The sequence below is a fragment of the Condylura cristata genome, unplaced genomic scaffold (assembly GCF_000260355.1).
Source record: "Condylura cristata isolate star-nosed mole 26May11 unplaced genomic scaffold, ConCri1.0 scaffold00043, whole genome shotgun sequence".
Classification (NCBI taxonomy): domain Eukaryota; kingdom Metazoa; phylum Chordata; class Mammalia; order Eulipotyphla; family Talpidae; genus Condylura; species Condylura cristata.
The window spans coordinates 2,403,878-2,421,954 of NW_004567144.1; the positions used below are offsets into that span (position 1 = coordinate 2,403,878).

General features: G+C 55.6%; 1 protein-coding gene across 1 annotated transcript; it reads left to right on the forward strand.

Moving 5' to 3' along the window:
• Nucleotides 1-2,102: 2,102 nt before the first annotated feature.
• EFNB1 (ephrin-B1) lies at nt 2,103-14,664 on the forward strand. The gene is made up of 5 exons (XM_004694443.1): nt 2,103-3,020; nt 11,188-11,465; nt 12,218-12,310; nt 12,512-12,628; nt 12,777-14,664. The coding sequence occupies exons 1-5, from the start codon at nt 2,893-2,895 to the stop codon at nt 13,184-13,186; spliced, it is 1,026 nt and encodes a 341-aa protein (XP_004694500.1). The 5' UTR covers nt 2,103-2,892; the 3' UTR covers nt 13,187-14,664.
• Nucleotides 14,665-18,077: the final 3,413 nt, after the last annotated feature.

An 18,077-nucleotide genomic window follows, 5' to 3' on the forward strand; every position in this document is an offset into this window, starting at 1 on the left:
GTGAACCTGGGCCTGTGGCGAGAAATTCAAATGAACTTCCCCAGGCTTTGTAATCTCCTGAAACATTTTGAGTGGAGTTGAGAGAGGCCTGGTCATCCTGAAGGCTATTATTTTTCAGGCATGAACCAGCTTTTAACCAGGAATGAATTAAGGAAGCAAATAAGCAAGAAGGGTCTGGAAATCTGTCAGTTCAGTATAGTATAAGAGAATGGACAGAGGCCTTTCAGAAAGATGAGCCTGGCATCAAATCCTGATTCCACCGCCAATCAGTTTGGTGACTTCAGATGAGTCTCTTCCTCCTGTGTAAAATGGAGAGAGTGGAACTCACCTCAAAAGACTTTCTGTCCACCTCAATAAGGGGTCCAGCTAGGAGCTTAGAGACTGTAAATAACTCTTCCTCCAAATCTACCTCACCCTAGAGAACCTGTCCCTTGCTGTTTTCCTCCCAACAGAAGTCCCCCGCATAGCCAAAAGGGATCATCAGAGGACAGTCAGTCGCTCAGCTGGCAACTTAAGTGAGATAAGGACAGGTTGTGTGTGGATTGTATGTGGCTTTGGGAATGTTGCATACCTAATTATCTCCATAAAGAAACAGCAAGGGGGGCCCTCCCTGGTGGCGCAGCAGGTTAAAGCACAGCACTAAGAAGCTTAAGCCACTTCCGCATGAGTTCGATTCCCGCCTGCCTCGGAGGTGACAGACCTCTGCTGACCCGCCCATTGCTCCCCTCAGCAGTGTACTTCATCAGTTGGCCTGTTCTGCTCCCCAGTCTGTCTTTCATCAGTTGGCCTGTTCTGCTCCCCAGTCTGTCTCTGGTGAATCCTCTCACCCTCCGCATCTCTGGCCTGTACCCCAGTTCTGTATGAATAAATAAATCTTAAAAAAAAAAAAGAAAGAAACAGCAAGGGGACTTTAATTGCTGGGCAGTCCCAAAGCCTACCCCAAATCCATACCTCCTCCCCCTTACTGGCCGCAGTTCTTGTGACGGCCACTCCTGCCATCTAGGGTCTTGTGTTTGAGCTTTTGTGCCTGGCATTGGTGTACTGTGCTCCAGTTGGGGTGCAGAGTACCGTTTGTCCCAAACACTCACAGTGATAAGGAAGACCAGTAGGGGGAGACCTTAGTACGTGGGTAAGTCTGTTAAGGTCCGACCACGTAGAGCGGGTTGGACCGGGAGGGTCTGAGCTATGGGATGGAGCCAAAGTTATAATCAAGGAAACGAGGAGGGGCGGGGCGGGGCGGGGAGAATGGGCCTCGGCTGGGAGACAAAGACCCAGATGACGAGGCCAGGAGGGCTGGAGTCCGGCGTCTTGGGGCTAGGGCGCCTGCTTTGGCTGCTTCGAAAAGTGCCTGCCCTCAGTCTCGTCCTCATTGCCTTGGAGGTGTCTCTATTTATCTAGGTGTCCTCTCATGCCTGCTGGCCTATCCCAGGCCCTTCTCTGCCCACACTTTCACACAGAAGGAAACTCTTAATCTGGGCTCTCCTAAAGCTGCGGTCCCGAAGGCTTGCTGCTCCCCAGGGCCAAAGAACTCAAATCCCCTACCACTACCAGTACGCTCTACTTGAGACCTTTGAGAATCCTTGTCAGCCTCTGTTCGATTGTGTATTCAGGAGGCCGGCTCGTAGCGAAAGCGCACACTGTCATTGGAGGGCAAAAGTCGTACAACCCATTAGAGCCCTTGAGTGACGATAGCCTTGCCACATAGGTGGGTAGGAGCAGGATTTCGGGGCTCCTGTGTGCGTAAAAGAGAACGGTTGTACTTTCTCCGGAAACTTGGGGCCGGGTCTGTCTGACTCAACTCAGCGGGCCAAGTGTCGACCAGGCGTGAGGGGAGGAGCGCAGGCCGACAGTTCCAGAGAAGCGCCAGCTTCCCACGAGCTCAGCGCTCTGGGAACAGGACTAGGCGGGCCCCAGCGCTAACCACAGGAGTCGCACACTCAGATCCGTGTCATCCAGAGCGCGGCGTCCTTAAGAGCTCCCCGAAACCCCGCCCCCTTCCTGTTCTGGGGGCGTGGCACGGGGCAAGGACCCCGTGACGGAGCTTGTTATTGGCTGAGCGGAATAGGGTTGGCCCTGCGTTCGCCTGAGCAGGGGAGTAGACAGCTCGGCGGCAGCGGAGGGAGTCTATGCGCGCTGGCTGGCGGCGGGAGGTGTGTGAGACTTGCACTGGCTATAGACCCTCGGGCGCAATCGCGGGGGAGCGAGGACTCAGCGACCCGGCTGCAGGGCTACCGGGCCGAGGCTTCAGCGGCGCAAACCGATGGGACTGGCTTGTTCAGCAGCGTCGCCCCTCTCTTCTAAGTACACTGAGTGGGGCCCGTGCTGAAGTAGAAGCTGTCGAAGGGGTTGGGGGGGGGCGGTGGGCGCAGCCCGGAGTCCCAGTGTGGCCTGGAGGAACGGAACCCGCGCCTGGGCGACCAAGAGGGGAGCCCCCGGAGCGAGTACGAGTTGTGGGGAGACTCCCACTTCTTTCCAGGGGTGCCGATCACGGGACGGTCGAGGCGTCGGGGCAGCCACCGAGTCCTCAGTGGGGAGCCCCCGACGAGGAGAGGGCGTGCAGTCCCGAACGATCTCGGGGAGCCGATTGGAATCGGGCGGGATTCCCTGGGGGCGCAGAGCCCCCGTCGCGCCCTGTGCCGCGGAGAGGCCAGACGAGCGAGCCCCCGGAGGCCGCAGCCCATGCTCGGGTTGGGGACGGCTGCCCAGTGAGTCCGCCTGGCCGGCCGGGCGGAGAAGAGCGACGCCGAAGCCTGCGGGAGGGGAGTACTTCAAGGCCAGTGGCGGAAGATGGGCGCCTGAGTGGCTCGGAGCGCAGCGCGGGACGGGGAGGCGAGGAGAGCTTTGCTGAGGAGGCGCCAGGGGATCCCGAAGTGCAGCCTGCCCCCCGGGAAGATGGCCCGGCCTGGGCAACGTTGGCTCAGCAAGTGGCTTGTGGCGATGGTCGTGTTGGCGCTGTGCCGGCTCGCCACGCCGCTGGCCAAGAACCTGGAGCCTGTGTCCTGGAGCTCCCTCAACCCCAAGTGAGTAACTTCTCTGCTCTGGCCCCCGGGGTGGAGGCACTCCTTCTGGGTGAGGCTACGCGCCCCCCAGTGCCGGTGGGAAGGTGTTCGAAGGAGGAGCGGCGCCCCATTTTGTGTCTGGCTTTTTCGAGTGTGTTTTCTGCGGGCGGGCAGGCGGGGTGCAGCGGGTGGGGGTGGGCGCACTTAAATAGGTGAAGACCTCTCAGCTCTCTTGCCCTCTCCCCCGAATGTCCGGGATCAAGTGGAGAGATGGTCGCGCTAGGCGGAACGGGGAGTCCGGGAGCTCGAGAGCGCACTGGAGAGCTGGGTGGAGAAGAGAACGCAGCCCCCTCTGGGGCCCTGGGAACGTGGCGTTTTTTCGCTAAGAGCCGCTCCGAGGAGCGAGCTTGACCCGAGCGGGGACGAGGCAGGAACCCAGGTTCTTCGTTTGTTTAACCGAGATGGGCACGCGCCGCGGGACCCGCGCTAAAGGCGGGTGGCAGCTCCTATATCCCCATTCGGGCTTCTCCCATTTTCATTCTCCTTCTTCCTTGTTTGCCTCCCTAGCTTTTTGCTTTGCGGTCTCTTCCAGCACCCCCTCCCTTTTTTTTCCCCTGTCGGGGCCGTGGAAGGGCGGGCGCCGCTCCCAGGCTCACAAAGGCGGGTGGAGAGGGGCGGAGTGGGAGAGGGGTGGGGGGGATTGTTTCGATCCAGCACCCGTCGGGGGTCCAATGGAGCCGGCAACAGACCTTAGAGGGCCTGCCTGGTTGGAGAGTGGCAGCCAAGGAGGTGGGTGGGGAGCGAAGGATTCCTGTCCTGACGGGTCCGACTGGCCCACCCCCACCCCCTACCCTATGGCCCTCAGATAGGGTAGCTGTGCTTAGTTCCCCAAGGGGTTGGGGAGGCAGCTACATAGACAAGATCCTTTCTTTTCTTCCTGTTTCTTCCCCCAGAAAACAACACATACCTTTCAGGGCGGTGGCTCAGTGGTTTCTGGGCTCTTTCAGAGCCCTTGCTGGGGCTGGATCTGCTGTGGTGACCTCTGGACCTTTTTATTTTTTTTGACACCCAGGACTCTAGTTGGAACTCGGGGGTCAGAAATTGTTCTTCCTTTCTGCTTTCTGGAGGTCCTGGCAACGTGCAGGCACGTTAGTGGAAAACAGGGGCCTTGGCCTTGTCCTGTTCATGATCTGTGTTTCCAATATCTGGAATCTCTTCCTGTCCACTCTTGTTGGGATCCCCCGCTAACTTCCCCAGCTCCTGTCTGTCTTGGCCCCTTGGTTTCCAAGGACAGTGCATCTCTTAGCCTTTGAGTGGGTTCTTTAGTTTTCTTCTTGGGTTAAGGTATGATCCTATTTACTAGTCGGGTAGAATGGCTAGACCAGGGGCAGGGTGCAAGGAAAAAGGGTGGCAAGAATGTCTCCTTTACCCAGACGGGTAAACTGGGCGCAGTGCTTTCCTGACAGCAGAGGCTCAAAATGGTCTGGGGCCTTTGGACCACTCAGCCCTTGGAGAAAGGTTTTGCAATGCCCAGCTCCCCCTCCTTTCCCCCACTCCGGTGAGGGTGGAGCCTGGAAATGCTCTATCTTGAGCTAGGAGAGCTGAAATCGCCTGGGGTAGCCCATCATAGGGGCTCATGGGAGTGACCTAATTGCTCTCTCGGTCTCTAACCAGAGATAGCAGGCAGCTCCACAGCTGGAAAGGAGCCCTCCTGCAGAGTCGGGGGGTGGGGAGCTGGGAGAAACAAGATCTGTGTAAGCTTCCCCCTTTTTGTGTTTTGAGTCTTTAGTGCTCTGGACTAGTTTACAGGTTTTTGAGATCTGCCCCCTCCCCACCCCCACCGTTCACTGTAAGCTGAGGGCCGGCATCCCAGTGTGGGGGTGGGAAGTGACTGAGGACTCAGTGGGACCTTCACAAATTCCATTTTATAACCGAGCAGATCTTGGGAATGGTGGAGAATTGATCTAAAGTCACTATGCTACTCCCCCCCCCGTGTCCCTCCCCCACCAGTTCCAGCTAGGCTCAGGGGTCTGGAATTCAGCCACCCTGGTGCATGTTAGGGGCATGTGGGAGAAGGGCCAGAGGAAGGCACTGCCTTCAGCTCATCTGGACTTGAGCTTTGGGGGCTGCCTCTGCCACCGCGCCCAACCCTCAGGGCTGCTACAACCTTTCAAATAAACTGTCTCTTCTGTCTTTCTCTCCTTTGCAGGCTGCCAGGAATTCTCCCTCTCAGGTCCTTGTTGCTTGGCCCTCCCATACCCTCTTCGAGCCTAGCTCACCTCCCTCTCCATCTCCGCTTGCCTGCTCTCCCTCTTTCTCACACTCCCTCTCACTCTTAGTCACTCTCGGCCTCTTTTTCTCAAGTCCTTTTGTTTCTCGCACATGCCCGTGCGCTCCCTCACAGGCTCATTTTCTCTTTTCCCTCCCCTCTCCTCCCAGGCTTTTGGTCTCTCTTCTCAGCCCTGTCAGGAGCTGGTAACCCCCTCCCCCCCAAATCTCCCAGTGCCTATAAACCGTGCTTAATTGCTTCCTCCTTGGGAAAAAAATCAAAATAAAGAAGTGGTGAGGCTGGGGGCGGCGGGGGGGGGGTGTTGATGGTGAAGCAAGAGGAGACATTTCCAGAATCCAGGGTGCATATGCAACCTCGTCCCTGTCTGGGAGAGGGGAGACAGAAGGGGCAGTTTAAGATTCCCATCCTTTCTCTAATTGGTGAGGGGGCCTTATGTGGTAGCAATACCCCTGGGCCTCTCTTGTCAGACTTACCCAATGAGCACAGATTGGGAAGGTAGTTTTGGTCCCACTCCAGCTTGGTAGGAACCAGTGTGCATGCGTGTACTTGGGTGGGTTGGGGGGCACTCTGAGGGGAGGTCCCCTGGTGGCTCCCTTCCCCAGCCTCTTCCCCTGAGAGTTTGGGGCAGCCGGCAGGCCTCACACTTGAGTCTTCTCAGCCAAGTCCAGCTGCTGCAGTTCAGTCTCTGGGTCAGTTCTGACCCCTTCATGCCCCCCACTCAGGTTCCCCCACCTCCAGAGAGTGCGAATGTGCCAGAGATCACATTACACCTTCCCTCTGAGGGGGTGGGGTGGGGTGGCCTTGGTCAGCATGGCATATGGGACCCTTGACTCCATCCAGCATGGGTGGGGGCAGCTGTAAGACCCCAACCCATGCTTGCCTGCTATAAGCCAGTTTTGGCCCCAGCCCCCTCACAGCTGTTCTGGCTCACAGTCCTTGGGGAGGCCAGCTCAGGGGGGCCCTCTCTCATGGTGGCTAGGGACCTGACCTCTTCTCCTCTGGCTGATTGGCCACAGGTGGGGGTCTGAGCGAGCTGGGAACCCAGCAGCTCCTAAAGTTCTGAGTTCCCCTGCCTCCCCACCCCCACCAGAGGCAGCCAGTCCAGGGCCAGAAGATCCCTGAAGGCAGGGGTGAGGGGTGAATCTAGGGTTCCCTCTCTCTCATCACCAGGTTTCCCACTGCCTCTCCAGCTCGCAGGTAGATGGAGATGGGGTGGGCCCCAGGTACTAGTGTGCAGCGCTGTTTTCTTGAGGTTGGGACTGTGGAGAGGGGTGGGTCAGCCTGGAGGCTGCTGGTTGCCATAGAAGCACTAGGTTTGGGCAAGGGTCCAGCCTGTGATTGTTAGGGGAGCTGAGGTGGGGGTGCTTACCAACCACATTCTGGGTGTCTTGGTCTTTGTATCACAGCAGCCCCCTCCACCCTTCGGGATGTTTCAAGATAGTGGTTTTGGGTGGGGCTGCCAGCAGCCAGGAGCGTATATTGAAGGAACTTCGTATTTCCCCATGGTACTGTGTGTGGTGTGTTCACAGTTGGGGCAGTACCTGGCTGTATATAGAGCATCCTTCAGTCTTGGCTCACTAGGTGTTTCCAGCAGCCCTAGGAAGGAATACCCCCCACTTTCCAGACGAAGAGGACAGGGACCCAAAGGGAAATGACTTCTCCAAGGTCAGTCAGCACAGAGCCTGGCAGAACTGTGCTAGGTGCCATCCTCCTGCCTTGGAATCTAGGCGATGGGAATTCAAGGCAGGCTTTGGGCAGAGGATCTTGTGCCCTGCCCCCAGCTGCCCCACTCACCTCACAGGTGTGCGTGCTTTTGTTCTTGTGACTCAGGCCCTGCCTGCGTGGGATGAGCGGTGCTCTGGCTTCCTCATTTGACTTTGTGAGGTCTACCCAATCGAGGCCTGCCCTCTGAGAGCTTTCTGCTCGGGTGACCTGAACTAGAGGCAGCCAACTGTTAGGTGGGGAGGGTGACTTCCTCTGGGACTCTCCTGGCTTCCCTGCCTCCGACAGTGCTGTGTGAGTGCCAGGCCCCAGCTGCTGTTCCTGCCCACCCACGCCTGGGCGGGCATTGCTGGGACACGCCAGGCCTGCTCCTGCTGCCTCGGGGGCTGGGTGGAGCTGGGGGAGTGAAAGAGGAGCCTTTAATTTGGGGGCTCCCCACCCTTGCTGGGATGAGAGCAGACTTGAGCTCTGGCTCGGGGTCTGCCCTCCTCTGGTCCTGCCACCCTGGGGGTGCAGGTGGAGAAATGCTGGGGACACCGATTCAAGACTGTGAATGACTAGAGTCTTCTACTAAACTTGAGCTGGCATGGCTAGACTCTCCCTATGGCCACTCTCCGACCACAAGTTTCTAGAGCCTGAGGGAAGGTTGAGATGAAGCAAGTGCAGACCTGATGGGACTTGGGATGCTTTCTGGGTATTAACCCCATGACTACAAGCTGTCCCCGCTGTCAACTGTATGTGCATGATTGGAGAGGGACTGAACTGGAACAAAAGAAACAGAGGGGCAGTTGGCTTCTGACTAGTCCAGGGCCTCAGAGGCCACTGCTCCAGCCCCTCAGGCTGCTCCTACCCCTGTATTCTTTTCAGTGGCATCTCTGAGCTCAGTAGGAAGGCTGAAGGGAAGACTTGGACTAGGGTGGAAGGGGAGAAGCAGACCCTAAGACAGGATCCAGAATGCTCGGGCTGCCATCTCCAAGTCCTTTTACTCTTTGGGGTGCTTCCTGGGTTCCCAGGGCTATCAGAGGCTAAGGAGGGAAAGCCTCAGGGGTTACCATGGTGACCTGCTTTAGAGTTCCTGCTGGGCTAAGTCAATGGCCTTACTTTCCCCGAAAAGGGGAAAAGGGCTTTGTCTGGGGGTGGCCCCAGGCAGAAAAATTTGGCTTGATACTGTGGAGGGGTGTGGGGAGGGAGTAGTTTTGTTTTTTTGAAAAGCTGGTTATAAAGATTTTCACTTGGGAATAATCTATTTCCCTCTCCCCCCCTTCCTGGTGACTAAGAGGGGAGACCTGTAGGGTCCCCCCTGCACAGTATGACTAGTGTTGCTGGCTTGGGGCTTCCCTCTCGCTGAGTACACACTCATACCTTGTGGTCCCTTGCCACTTTCCTGGGCTTCTCACAGGCCTAGAAGCAGTTGTCCCAGTGATGGTGGTGGTGGCAAGATGCTAAGATCAAGGTCAGTTGGGGAAGGCAATGGCTCGTCAGCCTCTTCTCTTTCCTAGCACTATAGGGGAAGGTGAGTTTCCCTCTGCCAGCTGCTATGCAAATGAACTGTTGAATATTTATGAAGCCTGTTCATTGAGGTTGAAGAGAGTCTGAGGGGTGTTGGGGGCAATAGTCCTTTCTCCTCCCTCCCCCACTTGCTATGTAGACATCTGTTTCTTCAGTGTCTCTGGGTTGAAGGTAGAGCCCCTACTAGCTAGAAGCCCCCAGTTCCAATTCGGAGTTTCTGGAGACTGAGTGGCGATGGGAAATTGTGCCCAGATCACACAAGTGTCTCTGGGCATAAACCAGGGTTGAGTGCTTAGAACGGTGAGCTATCTTGGCCCCCTTTACTTGCCTTCTATAGCTGCTGTCACCCCTAGATAGAGTTCTGTTGAGATGCCACAGAACAAAGATTCTGCCATTGTGTTTTAGGTCCTCATAGATCCCTAGGGGTTCATGGCCTAGGTGAGCTTAGGCTCCTTGAGTTGACTTTGGGCACCTTTGTTCCACAGTAATGTTCTTCTAATTATTCATTCCCTCTGTGGCTCTCAAAGGTTCCTTCTGGCTCTAAGATGTTAGAAATTGTCTAATGCCATCTGGATGGAACCAGTGTGTGAGTATTGGAAAGTGAAAAATGCCTTGGAAATTACAGAGGCTTGGGTGAGACTTTTCAGCTTTTTGTGGTACATGGGGTGGAGTGCAGTAAAGTCAGGTATCAAGAGAAAGCCTGTGCGTTTTGGCTTTTTTACTTTTACCTGCCTGCAGACAAGATGGCAGATCCCAGCTTGGTGGAACCTCACTGGACACGGAGGGCCGACTGCTTCTTCATCTGCTTGGTCTTGTTCTCCTGTTCTTCGCCTTGGGTATCGTTCCCTTCCCTGGAATGAGCACACCGGACTCCCAGTAGGCCCTCAGGGTTTGTGGTCCCCACGGTGGACCCTCAGGAAGTAGGAAGAATGCTCTTTCACTGTCGGCTTCACTCTATTGAAGCACTGCCTTCAGCCCTTAATTCCTTCCAGCAGGAAAGAGTGTCTCCAAAGGCTTGAAACCCATGTTGCTTGTGACCCGCAAGGCCTTTCTGTCAGCCTCTGCTCAGCTGTCCCTGCTGCTGCTGTGCCCTCTTGCCATGTGTCTACTTATCCTTGTTCACCTAGGCCCCACTTTCCTCTCGCTACCTCTGTGGACCCATCTCAGACCAGCTGGCAGATAAGCTGTCCGCTGCCTCTTACTGCCTCCAACCCTTGCTGTTTGAACCATACCAGAGCACAAGCCATTTTCATTTCTGACCTAGACAGGCACCAGACAGGTAGTAAAGTGCTTGGGGATGGGGCCATCCATATCTTCTGTTTCATATCCCAGCCCCTCTTCACTCACCAAGAAACAAGACTGGGTTCGCTAGAACTTGGGGGTGGTATCTGGACTCCTGCCTCTTGGAAAGCAAGACTCTTTCTAAGCAGAAGTCAAATAATATGGAGTGCCTACTATGGGTCAGGTGCCCTCCACATGCTGTTGCACCTTCCCACCATAACCTCAGCAGAGGGGGGGGGCGGGGATAGAGCAAGACCTTTCCACCCACAGTTGATAAGTGAGGAGACTGAGCTCGGGGAGACCCAGCAGTTCAGCTGAGCTCCCAGAGCCAGGAAGGATCCTGACTGTCCATTTCTGATGTCTTGTCTTTCTCTTACATGCCTTGCTCCGAACGCTAACTCTCCGAGGCTTAGAACTGGCAAGAGCTTCACTCTCTTCCTGTGTGCTTAGGCAGGGCCAGCTGCCTTCCAGCTGCTATTCTCCCAGCTGCTATTGCTGGCGTTCCGGAATATCAGATGAACTTGCTTCCAGAGATAGGTGTCAATGTCCTCTCAGGATCTGGGGCAGAAGCAGTGTAGACATTGGGGGATTAGAGCACAGATCTCTTGTCCCTGCTTAGGCACTTTCTTGCCTCCCTCTATTCTTAGGTGTGAGGCTGGTCAAGTTTGCGGATTCAGACTCTTGCATTATGGGAATGATGCTCTGGTAGGATACTGGGTAGTGGGAGTGGGAAGTTGGAATGCTCTGTGGAGCTGTACCTGGACAGAAACTGTGTCCATTGCCACTGGGCTCCAGGTTGTACTTGTCCCTATCTCCCCATCGTGTCCAAGATTTATAAGGGTGGGAGAGAAAGCATGGGTCCCCGGCAGATTGAACTCCCCTAGCCATTGGTTGGGAGCTGTGGTGTTGGCGGCTGAGGCATGTGTGGAACTGGAGTGTGTGTGTGTGTGTTGTCATGTGACTACACACGTGTGCATGGCAGGTGGTAGCCAGTCTATAAAGGAATGTGAATATGTTGGGGTGGGAGAATAGGGATGCCATCTCCAGGTGGCCCGGGCCGGACACCTTGGTACCCAACCCATCAGCCACGTCAGCCCCCTACGGAAATGCCACATTAGGACAAAGGGTTCCCCCAGCTTGGTAGTGCCCCACCCTGCCAAGTCGTCCAAGCCTGGCAGCCTTGCCTATGGGCCACCCCTTCCACACCCTGCTGGCAGTGTGGTTCTCTCTCCCCACCCCTAGCCTAAGCATGAAGGAAAGACAGAATGCCTGTTCTAACCTTTCTACCCAGTAGGCCCAGCCTGGCCCTTATTGTTCACTTGTATGGTTCCAGAATGGCTTGGGCCCTGCAACTCTGAGGTTGACCGTCTCCCTCTTTCTGGACAGATTCCTGAGTGGGAAGGGACTGGTTATCTACCCAAAGATCGGAGACAAGCTGGACATCATCTGTCCCCGAGCGGAAGCAGGGCGGCCCTATGAGTACTACAAGCTATACCTAGTCCGGCCTGAGCAGGCAGCTGCCTGCAGCACTGTGCTCGACCCCTATGTGCTGGTCACTTGCAACCGGCCAGAGCAGGAAATCCGCTTTACCATCAAGTTCCAGGAGTTCAGCCCCAACTACATGGGCCTGGAGTTCAAGAAGCACCACGATTACTACATTACCTGTGAGTCCCTGCCTACCCTGTACTTCTCTCTTAACCACTGTGGAGCAGTGGCAGCTTTGAAGTAGAGCCGCGTGACCACACATGGTGATGGCTCTGCCTGCTCTGGTGCCCTCTGAAGACTGGTGTGTTCTCCTCACATGGCTTGGGAGCTCTAGTCTCAGTATTCACCAAGAGCTCCACTGCCAGCTCCCGTTGGCTCTAGGAATTGGGTGGGAGAGGACTGCACTTCTCAGTGCTCTCTGATTTTCTTTGCCAGCTAAGATTGGCTCTTGGGAATAACAGAGTTGTAAGAGCTCTTAGGGGAAAAACCAGCCATTCACCCTTTCTGTTCATGGGAAACAATAGCCCCAAGAGGTAAAGGGGCTTCTTGTTCTAGATCATCTGGGAAGTTAGGGATAGGATTGGACTCCTGACCCTTAATCTAGATTCTTTCTGTCTGGGTTGAAGTCCTCCTCACAAAGCCTGTTCTGATCGCTTTGCCTCTAAGCAGTGTCACCCGATGAGAAGACACAACTTAGTGTCCACTCAGAAAGAAGGACCAGGGTCTGGTTGTGATACCAAGCAATGACCTTGAGGGAGGGCTAGTTCCTGGTCCAGGCTGGGCTAGGTTACTGTGTTCCTAGTGGGAGGTTCACAGAGAGTGGGGACTCCCTCACTCCTAGTTCTTGCTGGGCTAAGGCAGCACTAGAGTTTCTAGGTAATACTGGCTGACCTTTCCATTTTGCCCTGACTTCTCTGGACTCTTGCTGCAGCTACATCCAACGGGAGCCTGGAGGGCCTTGAGAACCGGGAGGGAGGCGTATGCCGCACGCGCACCATGAAGATTGTCATGAAGGTTGGGCAAGGTGAGTGCCCAGTCAGGGGGCCCCAGTTGGACCTTCGCAACAGACATTTCCCATTGGGTGTATGAGTGTAAGGGGGTGGCTAGAGGCAGTAGGCTCATGGTATCTGAGGTGCAGCCTACAGGCTGTTCTCGGGCCACCCCAGGTGATGGGAACCCATGCTGGGCAGAGTCCTTCCCCCTCACTTGTTATCTCCCACCCCAGACCCCAATGCTGTGACACCCGAGCAGCTGACCACCAGCCGGCCCAGCAAGGAGACAGACAACACTATCAAGATGGCCACGCAGAACCCTGGCAACCCTGTCTCTGACGGCAAACATGGTAAGTTCTAGGTGTCGCTGAGAGGCCAGAAGCCATGGTTCCACTGCCCTTCGGGGTCTGTCTCTGAAAAGGCAGGACAGGACCCAGTTGACCATGTGTCGCTGGGACTTGTGGCTGACCATTCCTCCCCTCCCTCCCCCTCCTCCAGAGACTGTGAACCAGGACGAGAAGAGTAACCCAGGTGGAAGCGGCAGCAGTGGAGACTCGGACAGCTTCTTTAACTCCAAGGTGGCACTGTTTGCAGCTGTGGGTGCAGGCTGCGTCATCTTCCTGCTCATCATCATCTTCTTGACGATTTTGCTGCTAAAGCTACGCAAGCGGCACCGCAAACACACGCAGCAGCGGGCTCCTGCCCTCTCGCTCAGCACCCTGGCCACTCCCAAGGGGGGCAGTGGCACTGCAGGCACTGAGCCCAGCGACATCATCATCCCCTTACGGACTACAGAAAACAACTACTGCCCCCACTATGAGAAGGTGAGTGGGGACTACGGGCACCCCGTCTACATCGTCCAGGAGATGCCACCCCAGAGCCCAGCGAACATCTACTACAAGGTCTGAGCGCCCGGCAGCCTCGGGCCTAAGGGACAGTCAGTCTGGACTGCACTTCTCTCTTCCCCACGCCTCTCCCTCGCCAGCTGTGCCCACCTTTGTATTTAGTTTTGTAGTTTCTTGGCTTTTATAATTCCCTTTACCCTGCCCTCTGGGCTTCAGATGGGGTGCGTGTGCCCCCACCCCCATGCTCTTGTGCCTTCCCCCTCTGGCCAGGCTTCTGGGCTCTGTGGGGGCGCCCCTTCTTCGAGGGCAGGGTTGGATGCTAATGGACAGCAGGTGGGGAGATAAACCTCCACCCCGGCCCTGTCTGTTCTCACCTCCTTTCCCCCTCCCCAGGACTACTTGTCCACTATCATCACTGTTTTTAATGTTTTTGTGTTCATTTTTTAGCTGTCAACTCATTTTCATCTATTTTTTGAAGAAAATTGGAAAAAATGCAAAAGGCAGTCCCTCCCCAGGCCTTTGAGCCAGGCACAGTCCACTGCAAGGGGCCTGGGGCAGGATGTGGCCGGCCAGGAAGCTTAGGATGGCATTTCTTTGAAAAATTCCTCCATGTCTGAGGGTAGGGAGGGGACAGGCTAGGCTGTTTTGGCCCATGAGGGAAGATGTGAGTGCCACCCTCCCGTCCTGACCCTCGTTCTGCAGAGCTGATCTTGGCAATGGGGTAGTGGCTGCCACCCTTCCACCAAAAAAAAAAAAAAATCCCTTCCTTGTGGGATTCTTGGGCATCTCCTGCCTCCCTCACTCTCACGGTAATTAACGTCTTAATTGGCTGTTGCCTGGGGAACAGGAGAGCTGCTGCAGGCAGATGACCTCATGGGGGGTGGAGCGAGGTGAGGTGCCCAGGTGGCGATTTGCCCTGCAGAGCTGGGAGTTCCCCTTTCCACCCCCCTGCCCCCCCATCGCCCTGTTCTCTTCTCACCTTAGGCATCTTTCAGCCTGGTGGGGAAATGGAGGCCCAGGGCAGAGACCTAAGCGGGTATAAGGCCTAGCGGCCTACTCCTTTTCTAGGCTCTAGCTCAGGTGGGTGCTTCCCCAACCCTGCTCCTGCTCACCCCCAATTTTGGACTGGGGCCTGGAAATAGGAAGAATCTATCCCCGGCTGGGCCAGCACGCCGTGCACTTTGACCCCGGCTCCTTGCCAGCGCGGCTGCTAACTGACTGGCACATGAGTGCGCCTTGCAGGCGCTCCCACCATGGCCAAGAAAGGAGCTGGGCCTTCCACCATCCACCTCCACACTGCCTCCTGGCCAGCCGCCCACCCCAGTGCCAGGTGGGAGAGGGAGCCAAACAGCCAGCCCCTTCCAGGTGGCAGTCGGAAAGGTTTTTGTTTTTGTTTCTGTTGCCATTTGTGTAAATACTAGTCTTTTTGGAAAAAATAATGTAAAGATGTTTTGTATAAACTCTGAATTATTTTCTTGTTGCTTTTTTCTTAGAAAAAAAAATGAGAACTAAAAAAAAAAAAAATTAACCACATGGAGAAATGGGTGTAAAATGGTGTCATGATGTTGGGGGATGAAGCATGAGTGTGTGAGTGAGGATGAGAGAGCGGCAGAGAGAGAGAGAGAACACGTGTGAGTGATTTGCTGTGGCGAAACCACAGGTGACCTCTGCAGGTTTGGAAGGGACAAAGGTGCCAGTCCTAGTGGAATAAGATGTCTCAGCTGTCCTGTGGCTCTCCTGCTCTCCTTCTGAGTTGCTCTGCCCTCTTGTTATGTTGGTGCTGCAGCCCCCTGCCCCCTCTGCTTCCTGTTGCCTCTGTGGCAGAGGCCATGAGTACCTTCCCTGTCTGGCATTGGGCTCAGCTAGGGAGGGCTGACGGGGAAGGGGGTGTTCCCTTTGGGACCTGGGTGTGTCCACAGGTACTGCCACCACCTGACTGAAGCTAGATAGGGGACCTGCTGGCAGGCCCTGCCCAGCCCTGCCCTACCTCAGGATGCCTGAGGGTGGAGAGAAGTCTTCCCAAGAGCTGGGCCTCATATGAAGCCCACCAGGGACTAAGGCTGCTACGTGCTGGCCACTTGCGGCTGAGCCTGAAGATTCTCCCTGCTGGCTTCAAGGCCAGGCCATGCTGGGCCTCTCCACAGTGTGCTTGAGGGCTCCTGGCTGGCAGCTGAAGTTCTCAACCTAAAGCAGCCCTGGGCACTGCCCACAGACTGAGGCTTGACGTGCTTGGATCAGAGTAATGAGAGTCCCAAAGACCGTTTGACCTCAACCCCCAGCAGAGACATGTACTGGCAGGGCCCAGGATCTTTCTGTGCCAGCCTGGAGCCACCTCTGGGCCCGGTGGGGGGACTCCCAGTGGAGGTTGCTCAGACCAAGATCAAGAGAGGAGGATGAGTGAGATCCCAGCAACTCAAAATGGGTAAGAGGGCAATAGAGAGGAGGAGGAAGGAAGGGGAGGGTTAGCTAGTGATCCACAGCAGGAAGCCCCAGTGAGCCAGTCAAGGAGCAGGCAAGACTGAGGGCAATGGGACAGGAGAGGGAAGGGGGAGGGAGAGCGACAGGGTGGAGGGGAAGGAGGCTGGGCTGGAGCAGGGCTGGGCCTGGCTGGGGTGCTCCCACGGCCAGCTGGGGCAGAGGCTGTTTATTTGGTTTCTCATTAACCAGAGGAAGTGCCCAGATCAGATGGAAGATGGGGCCTCTGCTGCTTGACTGGCTGCCAGAGTTACCCCCACCCCCTGCTGTCCCCTCCTTGAGTGGGGGTCTTTGACCAGGGCTGCCTCAGGCCAGATTGATGCCCCTAAATGAGGCAGAGCCTGACCTTGGTTGGGCACGTCCTTCCCACATTTCTACAACTGTGTCTCCTTGGGTGGTCCCCCATCTATTTCGGGATACCAGCCTACCTACCCATAGGGTATTGAGTTCCTGAGGTCCACTTGGGACTAGCAGCGGGCATGTGAGGTGAAATGCACAGGAGAGGGCAAATGAAAGTATCACGCAGTCTCCAACAATCCAGACATTTGGGACTGGTTGTTCCCACAGGCCCAGGCCTGGACACTGTGACTGGCACTGCTTTGAGCTCACTGCCTGCCACCTAGCAGTGCTTAGCAGCGCCTGCAGCAGTGTGTCCAATACCTGGTAGTGCCTGCCGCTTGTTTCAAACACTTTCACATGTGGCCTCATTGAATCTCATGTATCCTCTTTCTTGTGAGGGTATGAAGTGGGGAACCATTTCCCTCATGTCTGAGGCCTTAACAGGGGCAGTGACCACTGACCCAAGAATACACACAAATGGATGGAAACATGGGGACTCGAGGCCAGACCTTATGAGCAAATAGGACAAGCTCCTTGAAGGGGACTCTCCTTCACTCCAACCCCCACTCCTCACTCCGTCTCTGATCTCTGGTGAGACTGAACAGATGTATTTCCTTGGGGATCTTGATCTTGACGAACAGGCGCCCTCCTCGCACTCCATTCCCATCTGTCTAGGTCAGGGAGGAATCAGGCTCAGCTTGCTGGAGGCAGGAGGTGTGAGCCTCCCATGGTAGGGCCTCAGACCTGCCCCACCCTGGGCTCTCCTTCCTGTCCCAGCTGGGCCCAACTCCTGGTGAGTCAGGGATAGAGGATGCTTCCCAGGTGAGGGTGGGGCTGCCTGGCTTCCTTTGCAGGCGGAGCCCAGATCACCAAGGAAGCCAAGCTGGGCAGGTGTGAAACAGGCCTCAGTTTCCCTGAATGGACAGACTTCGTGAAGCTGGAAGGCCAAGGCTCTAGTGATTACTGCACTGAATCATTTTAAGTTTCCAAGAACCCTTCTTAAGGCACAAGGGAAATGGATGGCCTGGCACCCCCTAGGTAGGGGCAAGACAATGGGTAGAGAGATTTCAAGGGGAGACCCAGACTAGACTGGGATGATCCTATATTGGTCCCGCTGAGCAAGAGGCCCTCTGGCCACCTGGCATCACTCACTCGGAAATCCGGCCTGCTTGCCTGCCTGTCTGGCCTCCTATCCTGCCTGGGCACGTCACAGCCCCACTGACACCCCAGCTGAGTCAGTCCCAGCCTGCCTGGGGACCCTCCTCACCCATCTGTTGCTAGCCTTCTATTACAGCTGGCCATAAGATCTGGGGTTGGGGGGGAGGCTGCAGCCCCAGCTGGTGCTTGTTTACATTGGCTTCCCTTTTGGAAGACTGTTGAAAGGAGGACCAACACCCACCCAGAACAGGGGTGTCAGAGCCCAAGTTGAAAGCAACTTAAGGGCACAGGGGAGAGAGCATTTATAGGTTTTGTTTCCAGTGGTTAATTATTGAGCTGGCAAAAAGAAAGGAAAGAGGTAAATCTGGGGGTGGGGACTAAGGAATGTATGATGGGGTGTGGGAGGGGGCATTTAGCTGTGGGCCCTTTACTGCAGTGCCAGAATCCTGGCCATCAGGCTTGAGAATTGCTACTTTGAGCCTCAATTCCCTGTCTGGATAATGACTGGTGCACAATTTCTTCATTTATTCAGAAAGTATTTACTGAGTGCCTATGAGATGCCAGTTGGTAGACAGGCAGGTGGGGTCCAGTGAAGAACAAGAGAGATAGGTCCCTGCTCCCAGGGACCTCACATTCAAGAAAGGCCTCTAAGTGCCTGGTTAGCTCTTAACTGTGCCTGTGTGATGACAGGTCATGGGAATGAATGGGAGAGGCAGAATGAAAGAGACACAGATTAAAAATGTGAGACCTAAAGTCAGCCATTCACAGATTGATTCATCCATATTTTTTTTCTGAACAATGTGTGCCTGGCATGTGGTAAGCACTGATAAGATGGTAGCTCTTGTTTTCCAGTGAGGTGAAGAGAGTGGGAAGTTGAGCTCTGGGCCTCTCCAGCACCCTGACTTTGGGAGCGGAGCCCTAGCTACAACTGTTCTCACCATCTCTGACCAAAGCTGGCCTTTTGTCAGGCTCATAAACATCA

Coding starts and splice junctions, on each gene's coding strand:
- EFNB1 (XM_004694443.1), top strand. CDS start 2,893: ATGGCCCGGCCTGGGCAACGTTGGCTCAGCAAGTGGCTTGTGGCGATG. Junction 3,021..11,187: donor TGGAGCTCCCTCAACCCCAA/GTGAGTAACTTC, acceptor CTTTCTGGACAG/ATTCCTGAGTGGGAAGGGAC. Junction 12,629..12,776: donor TGTCTCTGACGGCAAACATG/GTAAGTTCTAGG, acceptor CCCCTCCTCCAG/AGACTGTGAACCAGGACGAG.